The sequence below is a fragment of the Haplochromis burtoni genome, unplaced genomic scaffold (genome assembly GCF_018398535.1).
Source record: "Haplochromis burtoni strain Fernald_Lab_line unplaced genomic scaffold, NCSU_Asbu1 Contig_389, whole genome shotgun sequence".
NCBI classification, from domain to species: Eukaryota; Metazoa; Chordata; class Actinopteri; order Cichliformes; family Cichlidae; genus Haplochromis; species Haplochromis burtoni.
Window position 1 is genome coordinate 378712 of NW_024582750.1, and position 11093 is coordinate 389804.

Here is an 11093-nt window from a genome sequence, read left to right on the forward strand (position 1 = left end):
AATTAAAAAACTGTACTTTTGAGTTAAAATATATATTTATAATTTTAATAAATGACAAATTAAAAAGGCATGAACATTTTTTTGTATCGAAAAAATATCGAACCGTGACACCAAAGTATCGAACCGAACCGTGAATTTTGTGTATCGTTGCACCCCTAGTATCTAGGTGTCTCAAATGCTAATGAAATAGCCAGTTTAACCACTGCCACTTCCCGTTAGTGCACAGACTCAATTGGTTTCAAAGTCTTCCCTCTATTTTCTATTGCAGTAATTTCAGTTGAAATAAAAGTTGTTCAATGTTTAGTGGCTCCGACTTCAACATCTGTTCAGTCTCATCTCCCAATACAGTGGCACTGAAATCCAACTAGGAACTAGTTTGTGTAAATACAGGGTGACGCAAGTCTGTAACACAATGGAATACACTGGAGTTTTTATCTATAAGCTCTGGCCACTAACTTAAATCACATTGGTCACTTGACATTTGTTTGAATTAGACTGACTCCTGACACAAGTCTTGTAATCTGGGGCCGTTTTAGAGTAAAAAGGTTGATTACTTAATAATTTAGCCGTTTCGAGGTTATTCAAGGCATTATTGATCAATAATGACCTGAAGAAATACAGGACAGTGCGTTTTCATCCACTATGAAATTAGAATAGCACTTTGCCCATCTTTGCGAGAAGGTGCACTAAATATAAAACTTGTTATACAGTCAGTTTAGTGAGATAAGTATAGCTCTGTTTGACCCCTGTTCATTTATATAGATTTTTTTTTAAATCCTGTAATCACACATGAATTTATATGATGGACATCATTTTCCAGTATTGGAAAGACTACCAAAATATTTGTACTGAGTTTACATTATAGCCAATTATATTATATTAAACTGTGTCCATCCTGCATATAATACACCTGTACTGAAACTACTCTAAATGTCAAAGCTTTTCACACAAAGAGTGTCTGAGGTCATTGGATCTCCCCAAACCAGTTAGCTGTCTGGGCTCATTGTTGCCTCATGCAGGCAGTTGGCTCCTCGCCCCGCCCTCACCTCTTTTATGCTCCAGTCCTCGGGCAGCATGGTTTAGAGCTGAGACAGGTTTTCACCGAGGGAAACCAAAGGAATCTTACCTAGCAAGCTCGCTAGTCAGGCAGTGACGTGGGTTAAAGCGAACCGCACAGCAGCAGATTTACGAAAACTGAGACTAGGGGGTCAGCAAATATTTCAAGACCTGTCTGGTGTGTAGAGTAACTGTAGTCTCAAATAGACCTATTTCAGTGACGGTGATTTAATTAAACCAGCAAGAAAGGTGTGCAAATGGCTATTACACAACTCAAGGATCCATCGTCACATCATATTTACTTTATTATGAGATATCACAAAATCTCTGATTTAATCTTTATATCTTAAATCTCTGATTTAAGAAACTGGAACTAGTAACTGTTGTTTATGCTTTTAACAATTCTTTGCAGTTCTTTAAGTGACAACCCACTGTAGAAGACCTCAGATTGTTGGTATAAGACTTCAGAAATACTAAAAAGACTGTGATTAAAATAAGATGTGATAATCAAATATTACCCAGGCAGTAAAAATGCTCATATGGTTGGCAGTCATGCCCTGGCAAAAGCAACAGGTCCTGACCTTTGACCCCATAATTTAACTAATCCTGTCCATTCAAGATCCAAGTAAAAATGAGCTCTTAAGTAGGTCATGAGGCTGAGATTTGCTCACCATTAAACTGTTCACCCAAACAGTTGGTAAACAGCCATTTGATGGCAAGAAGTTTCCCCACATCAACAGTCTGGCGATGTACAGAGAAACAGAGCCAGAGAGGGAGGGCTGTATGAGGAAGTAGGATGCTTTTGTGGTTAAGGAAGTACGCTGAGCTTACAGGCCTGTAACACTGTGTGTGTTTCTAGGCTTTAGGGGGTGGAGATGGCCCCATATAACTAAAACAGAACCTCAATTGTGTGCTCAAGACATTCTTTAGAATAAAAAACACAACATTTTCTACTGTCAGCTTTTTTCAACATGTAGAGACCAGATAACTACCATAAAACCAGGGATGGAAGACACATTTGTACACTATGTAGAAATTTAAATTTTTATTGCGTTGAGCTTAATGAATACACGAGGCAGAAACTAATAATCGATTAGTCGAAAACTGGCATCTATTTTGGTTTTCAAATAACCTTTTATATTTCCGTGTACCGGATAGCTCCATTACTTACAGTGTTTGAGAGAGGTTTACCCTACTTGGGTATGAAATGACAAAAGTTGTCTATTTAAATACCGATATAGTGATGATTTTTTATAGTGTGACATTTGATGCCTTCGCATAAGTACATAATTCCTTATACCTCTGCACACCACTGCATAAACAGTTTCTGTTGGACAGACCTCCAGCTAAGAGAAACATGAAAACAGTGACATAAACGTTCGTCACACACATGATCCAAAGGCCTAGGCAGGTTGTGTAGCCGCTCCCAGGTAAAGGGAGAGTGAGCATACATACCTGGCAGAGGCTAACTTAAACTTGGTTAGCATTACGAATTTACTCACCCTGGCTCGAACAAGCGGATGTTTGCTAGTCTCGTCCTCCTAAACAACATGAATGGGAAGTGTCGATGTAGAAATCCTTCGTAGGAGAGAGTCTGACCCCCCTTCCAAAAGAATGATGGGAGGGTGCTGGTGAGCTGTGCTGGCGTAAGTTACCAGCGACACTAGCAGGTTAGCTAGCTAGCTAGCTGTCGATGGTTTCAACAGATCGGCTAGCGGCGGGTTCACTGGAGCTAGCCGCAGTTAGCTGCTTTGCACCGAGCTGTTTACTTTCCAGCTGTCAATGTCAGCGCAGTCCGGCTGCCTGCAAACTCTGTCCGCAAGAAGTCTTTGAGATAAATAGTGCATTAAACAAAGTGCTGGGCGCGTCTGAGAACCACTTTTTATCAGTTTTGGGTAGCTATAGAAAACTTTACCTGCCCTCCTGACCTGCCAGCAGAGCCATACTCCCTGCTGACACCGTTTTATCGCTCTCTTCTCGGAAACCCGGAAACAAGCAGAGCGACACAAAATGGAGCACAACAGCGGTGCATTAAAGCGCTGCCGTAAATTCCAGCTTTAACAAGGTCATATGGGTACTAACAAAACTCAGTCCTGAAACGTGTTTGATTTAATGGGACGTGTAATGTTTAGACTACGTCAATGTCACGATTTACATTTTCAGTTCAGTTGATCTAATTTTCATATTTCGTAAGATGTAGAGCATTGGATATATTTCGTGTTTGATGAAAAATTTCTTTCACTGTATGAAATAATTGTTATGGTTGTGATGTGGAGTCTTTTTGAATAATTTTCGTATTATGAAATATGTGGGAAAGGTAAAAACAAGAAAACAGAGAAATAAATAAACGTGTAATCTTTCTAAAACATGATGCATAAAAGGGCAAGACAATGAATTAACTGTCTTGAGGGGTCTGTTTGGTAAAATACGAGGTACGCGGAAACCAAATCTTTCTATAATATAATTAATTAGCGTCCATCTGAAAATTGTTTAAAGTGATTATCAAATTAAATTAATAATATGAAAAATATAGCGTTAAGCTATGTTTGTCTCTGGGCCAGAAAAGTTTCCTTTTTCCAGTTTTTAAAGGATGCTATTGAAGGCAGACGTGTCAGGTGACTGTAACGTGACGCTTGCGCAGTTGGAACCAGACGACTTCCTGTCAAGATGTCGGCGAGCATGGCGTACGCCGGATTGTGGAGGACATGCAGAATGTTACTACCCAGACACCATGTCCTGTCGCCCGCTGCCATCCGAACACAGAGCTCTGCTAGTGGAGACTTGATGCCCTGGACCTCGCTCTCCAGGCCTCCGTGGCCGGAGCAGCCGAGCCCGTACTCGGCGGAAGAAGAGCAGAGCCGACACGCTGCTGTGGTGAGCACCGTAAACCAGCGGATCAACCTTCGGGACTTCGGCCGGCTCTTCGCGGTGGTGCACTTCGCCGGACGCCAGTGGAAGGTCACCGGTGAAGACTTGATCCTGATCGAGAACCACATCGAGGCGGAGTGCGGGGAGCGTATCCGCATGGAGAAGGTGCTTTTGGTTGGAGCTGAGGACTTCACCCTGATTGGTAGGCCTCTTCTGGGGAAGGAGCTGGTCAGAGTCGAGGCCACCGTAATCGAAAAGACCGAGTCCTGGCCCAAAGTCCACATGCGTTTCTGGAAGAGACACCGGTTCCAGCGCAAAAGGATCATTATCCAGCCGCAGACGGTGCTAAGGATCAACGGCATCGAGCTGGCCCCCAGACTCACATGAAGCTGATGACACAGGACTGGGAGACTCTACTCTCTGACCCGCGGTTTATTTTTTCTTATTGGTTTCAAACATGTAAACAAACTTGTGGCGGTCAGCTTATATGCTCATGACTCTGACTGGTTTGAAACGAGGAGCTGAACATTTGAGTAATACGCTGAGCAGCTGTTCACTGGTTTGTACTCCTGTAAATATATAGTGCAGACCTGTGAGGAGACGTATTAAAGCTTTGTTTCCAACATGTACTGAGGGTTTGGATTAAATCTGAGTTTACAACACAAAACTTTACAAAGGGTTGAAGTTAGTGTAGCTGCAATGGGGGAAAATCCCCTCTATTTCCTCAAGGACCCACAGAATAACCAGAGTAAGTCCACCGTTAGCCTAGATCGTGATTTATAGAGAGGAGATAAAGTGGGTCTGCCCACACTGACCAGAATGTCTGTGAACCTATGTCATCCTTTTGAGACTCAGCTGATACACAAACATTTAATTTAATAAAACCAATCCCCTAAATGCAGGGTTGCCAACCTGAGGTGATGTGTACCTATGTTAAAGTAGCTTATACTATAAAACAATTACTGGTATTTCTGATGTAAAAGTTAGAATAAATAAAACATGTTTAAATGACTTAAGAAACACAGTCATGTGACAAGTTTTTAAAACAATTTCTAATTTTATTGTGAAACCTGACTAGATCGCCTCTGGGAACAAGAAAGCTCCACAGATGTTCAGAGGATCGATCTGAAGGCACTGTTGAACATTTCTGCTCAGAGGGTAACAAAGTTCTACTCAGAACTGAACTCCAGCGCTGGAGGTGATGTTTAAATGAGGAGTTTGTCCAACAGGCAAAAACAACAAAAGTGAGCGATCAAACTAAATACAATGCTGCTACTCATGTTAACAGATTGGTAGAAATCTCATCACAAACACATGTTCCCTGTGTGAGTCCAAATCAATGAAACATCCTTAAACAGCAAAAAACATTGAATGATCTGCTTTAAGGAAAATCTGTTCTGTTCTCAAATTGACTGTATCGCTCAGTATATTTGACCACAGAACTCGCATGGTGCTGAGCTGTGTTAAGACAGACAGGTGGTGTTCATTCATTCACAGGCTGAGGGGGCTAGTCGATCATTTCAATCTTGATCCAGAAAGGAAACAACAAATGTTGACTTACTGTGTCACTCCTGCAGCTCTACACCAGCTTTGACTACACTTTGAATCTGCACAAATTGTAGTCGTCTTGTAGAGAGAAATGTTAAGCTGAAGCTACTACGAGGCTAACCGATGACTTTGGATATGTTTAACGTGATCCCTCCACCTTTGAGCAATAAGGAAACAACAACCCTGTGCACAGTGTGACCTCAGTAGACTTCAAATTAAGGGGTTTGGTTTAACACTAATCAAATAAGTATTATTAGCTTGGAAGTCAAGTGTGGTGGATTTTAGGAGAAGCTGCTTAGCTGAAAGATCACTCGTCAGCGAGGTGAAGCCCAGCCAGTTTTTGACCTACGGTTTGAATCTGTGCACAAAAACTAGACATATAGATCATGGTATAAGAATTAGTGACAGCTGGTCAAGTCGGACAATGTAACCACACCAGAGCAGCACATACGCATTTAACTTAACAGTGGCATCAAGTGAAAATTAGGCCTCACAACTTTGTGATACTGTTGGTTATGGTGTTGGGCACAGTTTGGCAGTTTTGGACAAAGATCCTCTGTGCACCGAGGAAAAAAAACAAAAACACACAGAGGTTCTCTCATTTTCCAAAGTCTGCTGCATGTGCGAATGTGGGGGGAAAAAAACTAATTATAATCAAACAAAACTTTGCTTTGGGTAAAATTAAGTTTAAAAGAAGAGATCATACAGCTTCAAAGTAGCAGCTAAAGTAAAGATCCTGCAAACTGCTATTAACCATCGAGTTAATTTAGTTCACAAACTCCCCCTAAGAATCCTGCACACACGCCATCATTTTCCTACACGGTGGGAATAACACTGTGTCGGGAACCCTGCTTCTGATTGCTGTGATAAACAATGCTTTGTAACTTCCTAAAAACAGAAATTCTAAGAACATTTTACAAGATCAGACCGACCAGACGTGTGGAGGCATGAAATAAAGGAAGCATTTCAATGTCTCTCCCAAGTGTGACAGTATAAGAGTTAACACTTTCTCTTTGAAGCATAGCATGGGAGTATCCCAAAGTGCTGAAGCCTCAAAGCAGCTCAAATTTAGAACCTATTTGTGTCTTCATTGCAGTTTCTCTCTTTGATATTTTTAATAATTTTATGACTTTGGGCAATGGAAAAGGAAGAATGGTTCTAGCGACTGACTTATGTGCATAAAGAAACTTCTTATTCCATATATACCTTTCAAGACTCCAGAACAAGTCCCCTTGTGTTCTTTTAGTGTAGCTAAAACCGAATACACTTTGTGAAACATTTTCTGACTGGTCAGGCTTTGCTGGTGATTCCGTGCTGTAAATCTGACTTTGCTGTTTACCAAGTCTGTAGGTTTGATTGTTTAAATGTCAGAAATCTCCCTGGGGTTTGGTGCAACATTTTTTTCACCCTCACAAAATGAAAGGAATCTAATGTACCATGGCAGAATATCCTCCTGCTGTCACAGCAATGAACAGTGATTTTCAAAACAAAATCTCAAGTATAATCTTCAGAAGTCCGATCAGAATAGTCCAAAAGATGGACTCTTCCTCCTGGAAGTCGTCCTCTGTAGCATGAGCAGATTTCTTTTCCTTATGTACACCTTCTGAGTTGTAAGAGCCCTTATCAAATGGGTCTTGGGACACAGTCTGATCGTAGAACACTCGCATTTCAAACTCACTCTCCTGGTGAGACGGGTGGCCATAAATGCCGATGCCCACAGGCCTTGTGAAGTCCCCGGGGACCACCACCACATCTTGTCCGCAGGTGGCTGATTGCAGCTTGTAGGTGTCGAAGCTCGGGTGCAGGGTTTTATCTGACACGTACAGGTCTGCGTCTCCCTTGAGGCTTTGCATGTGGAGGATGATTCTGCCGTCGTGGTTGAGGCGTAGGTAACTGTAGTTTCCGGCCCCAATGTGGCCCTGAACCACATGGAGCAGCACCCATTCTTCAGGGAAGCTGTCATCCTCCGAGGGGCTCAGGAAGCTTCTGGCCTGGGACAGCAGGAGGGCGACGACCAGCGCGCTGCAACTCAGCTTCATGGTGAAGGCATCTGTCAGTCAGTCATCAGACAGCCTGAAAAAAAATAAATGAACAACACACAGATCAGGAGGCTACATTCAAACAGAGGCAAAGGCTAAACTGCTGCTCAGAACTACAGAAGTCAGTACAACCAACTCCAACTGCTGTCACAGCCAGCTGTTTGTAAATCAGCAGCAGAGGGGAGCTGAACAGAGAGGAGCTATACAAACCGTCTTCAATAGGCAGGCAGCAGAAGCTGACTGAATAAACCAGTTTTAATGTAGGCTCAGCGGGAAGAGATCAACAGTGCTTTATGCATGGGTTAACTGATTTAGCCATTAGCAAAATGGGGAGGGGGAAGTGAGACCACAAAGCATCATAAAAGAGAGCCCCCATTAGTTAGTTTTGAAAGGATAGGGAAGCAAAAAGTGGACGCATAAGCTGGAGATGTGTGCCATTTAAACAGCTGCCTGAGTCACGAAATTCAAAAAAGAGAAAAACATACATTAAAATATGTAGAATCACAGTGTCTGTAAGTCAGTGTCAAGTAAGGCTTCTCACACACACATACATATAAAGCCCAAAACAGAAAAGTTGTATCCATCACACAATTTAGTCAAGTAAAACACATTATGATTGCAGTTCTGTAATAAGGTTACCACACAGAAAACTGCCTGCTTCAAAAGCCTGAATACGACAACTGCTGGCACAATGGGATGTTTAGCTCAGCTCTATGTTACAGTCATTTCTCCGCCATGATGAAAGCTGCCTTTACAGCTAAATCAGCCAAAGGTGGTACAGTGGTGAAGTTGTAGGGGACTGCCCAGGCCCAGCCAGAGTGTTCTCTGGCAACAAAATAAAACATGGTTACTGGGTCAAACCCCCATCTGGATTCAGGAATTCACTAACTCAATACCCCTTGAACCCAGTTATCTCAAACTCTGTAAGTGGAAAGGTCAAGCACACCCTTGAAGGGAACTCACGCACTCTGTGCTTGTCAATTTAATAATGTGTATTACAATGGGAAGCCCACAGTACTTAAAAAAAAAAAGTCCAAATAAGCACCAAAATAATAAAGAAGCACCCCAAAACTGCCTACATTGCAAACACACCAATATTTCAGTTTCAGGGAGAGATATTGGAAAGTTGTATTCCCGCAATCCCATAATGTTTGAAGCCTGGGCAACAAGGAAAGCGTCTCTTTGCATCTTTGCATATAAAATAGCCGAGGACTGTCAGTGAAGCCAAGGATAGGCGCTAGGCTAACCATCACACTGAGAGCACGGGGCCTGTGCTTCAACACCACCAGCTGCCATCTTGCCTTTTTGCCACACCATTTTTGAAATGAGACAGGAAGCAGGATTTGGGAACCACCTTGGCTGACAAGAAAGCATGGACTGAGCAATTATTAAACAGAGAAAACATTAATGAAATGCAGGTTGCAATGCAGTGGTTAGAACCGTCTCCTCACAGGAACAATGTCCCGAGTTAAAATCCTGCCTTGGTTGTTCTGTGTGGCTTTTGCATGTTCTTCCTGCGTCTGTATGGGTTCTCTCTGGGAAGCTCCATCTTCCTCCCAAAGTCCAATGACAGGCTTGTCAGGCTAACAGATTGTCTTAAGTGCTGGCCCTTCGACAGACTGGCAACCTGTCACGGTATACCTTTTGCTTTGCTCCATAACAATTGGGATAGCCCCCCGCCCCTGCAACCCCAAACTGGATAAACAAAATAAAGAGGAAGGTTGATTTAGCCCCCCAAAAATGTCCCACTTGAATAAGTAAAGATATGTCAAAAGCATTGTATTTTTACATAATATAAGGCTAGGACCTAAATTTTTGATAGTTAATAAGTCAACAGCCATATTCTGATAACCCTTGTACACCGTTATTCACATCTCTTTTAGTTGTTAGAGTTATAAGAATAAGTTAGGTGTGACTAAAATCTTAGGTTTTTAATAGTACTTATGGGGGAAAAAAAATAGCGGTCTTCCAGACGTTTTAAAAATACCATCTTGTGGTGCAGGGTGTCAAAGTTAATCATTACATGGTTTGTTTGACAGGAAACGTCTCATTTTGTTAGCAGGATGTTACTCAGTTGTCACTTTCCATTTAATACAACATGTAGATTGATTAACATGTTTCTGGCCCTGAACGTTTTGCAGGTTCTTACTGACATCCCATCACCCTAACCTGTTTTAGGCAAAGCAAATAATCAATTAGTCCTACACTACAAAGCCCGTCGAAGCGTATCTAACAATACACAGTCTGCTTCATCTCATTTTATTATGTACAGTTAATAAGTTACCTACTGTAACAGAGCCATCACAGCAAATATTCACTTTGTTATTGCACCACTGTCCTATTAAAGGAGATTCGTCGAATACACGGACAAGATAAATCCACAGCTGTTAGCGAGATTAATCAAGGAATGTTAGCCATTTTTAGGGGATTTGCTGATTTCAGGAAAAATGTGTAAGACAAACAATTATCCATTAAAGTACAACCTAACACCCGATGTGAGGTAGTGTACACGTAAAATACAATTGCTACGCATAAAACAAAAATAAAGAGAAGTCGAAACTACAAAAACACGACAGCAAAGCATGCCGGTCAACCCACTTCAGTTCTTCCATTCATTAAAAGACATGACAAACTGGTTTCCAGAAAAGAAAGGACGCCTGTAGTTTTGGTGCCAAAAACTGAATATACTCGGGAGAAACATACGGAGAAAGTAACGCGGTAACCGTCTGCCGCCTCCTCACAGCTCAGTGAAACATGACTAAAGAAGCCGGAGAGTTTTCGATTGAGAGCCTCTCGGCACGGTTAAAAATAACCACCTGCTCCCCATTTCACCTCTGACACCAATCAACCAACTTTAACCATTAACTACATTTTTATTAACAAATAAACACCAAGACTCGGAGGGGGCAGCCCTAAAAGGTTTCAGGGATTTTGACATTAATACGTCTGATAAATTAAACAAAGAGCTTTTTGTAACGGCTGAACCTGCCGCATGCTACGTCGCTAACAGCTAAGAATAGCAGTTTCAACCTGTACAACCCCAGCAGTAAAAATGTTTTCATGAAAACAGACGTACTGTTAAAGACTATGCCAGTTACCTCCAACTGTATCATTCAGAAACAGTCCACAAAAACACATTGCTACTTGACTTACTGAACAGGTTAGCAAGTTCTTAAAGCAGCTAGCTATCACGCAGCTACCGTTGCACGTAGCCTGTTTAGCTTTAGCCAAACACGTTCAGGAGTTTACATAAGCTGGAGGCCGGGGGTTAGCTCCACGCCTAAAGATCAAGTTACGACTAGATTAATATAAAGATATTCATGGATCAGTTAACAGTGCACTTAGTTTACTTACACAGCTGTCATTTCCTGAGCAGAATCTTCAACTGAGCAGCAAAGTTCACTTCATCATTTCCTTTTCCTTCAGCTACACAAACAGCAAAGCGCGCACTCACGCCACCTACCGGCCGTTGTGAAGGTGACGCTCATCAGTAGCCAAAAAAGCTCCATCAAGTATTTTTTAGAAAATGTGGCAAATGAACAGGTTCAAAATGGGCCCGTTTCCACACATGGATTTAGTCCT

The 11093-nt window shown here is 41.9% G+C and overlaps 3 protein-coding genes across 8 annotated transcripts in view; 1 reads left to right on the forward strand and 2 right to left on the reverse strand.

Annotated features, from left to right (window-relative positions):
- The window catches only part of wipf2a (WAS/WASL interacting protein family, member 2a), a 30269-nt gene extending 27182 nt beyond the window's left edge, over window positions 1-3087 (reverse strand). The window contains exon 1 of the mRNA XM_042212737.1: window positions 2559-3087. The gene's annotated coding sequence lies outside the window, so the exon portion shown is untranslated. The remainder of the gene's footprint in view (window positions 1-2558) is intronic.
- A 589-nt stretch (window positions 3088-3676) lies between these two features.
- On the forward strand, window positions 3677-4553 carry mrpl21 (mitochondrial ribosomal protein L21). Its single transcript, XM_005944033.3, has one exon. It carries the CDS (start codon window positions 3724-3726, stop codon window positions 4309-4311), a length of 588 nt encoding a protein of 195 aa, XP_005944095.1. The 5' UTR covers window positions 3677-3723; the 3' UTR covers window positions 4312-4553.
- Window positions 4554-4961: 408 nt separating this feature from the next.
- cunh6orf120 (chromosome unknown C6orf120 homolog) lies at window positions 4962-11081 on the reverse strand. Of its 6 annotated transcripts, none has more exons than XM_005944037.2 (2): window positions 10975-11081; window positions 4962-7545 (listed from the first exon to the last, which is right to left on the reverse strand). In XM_005944037.2, the coding sequence occupies exon 2, from the start codon at window positions 7509-7511 to the stop codon at window positions 6954-6956; it is 558 nt and encodes a 185-aa protein (XP_005944099.1). In that variant the 5' UTR covers window positions 7512-7545; window positions 10975-11081; the 3' UTR covers window positions 4962-6953. The 6 variants fall into 6 exon arrangements, with proteins under 6 accessions (XP_005944099.1, XP_005944096.1, XP_005944098.1 ...); XM_005944034.2 differs by lacking the exon at window positions 10975-11081 and adding an exon at window positions 10866-10968; XM_005944036.3 differs by lacking the exon at window positions 10975-11081 and adding an exon at window positions 10665-10859.
- Between the last annotated feature and the right edge of the window lie 12 nt (window positions 11082-11093).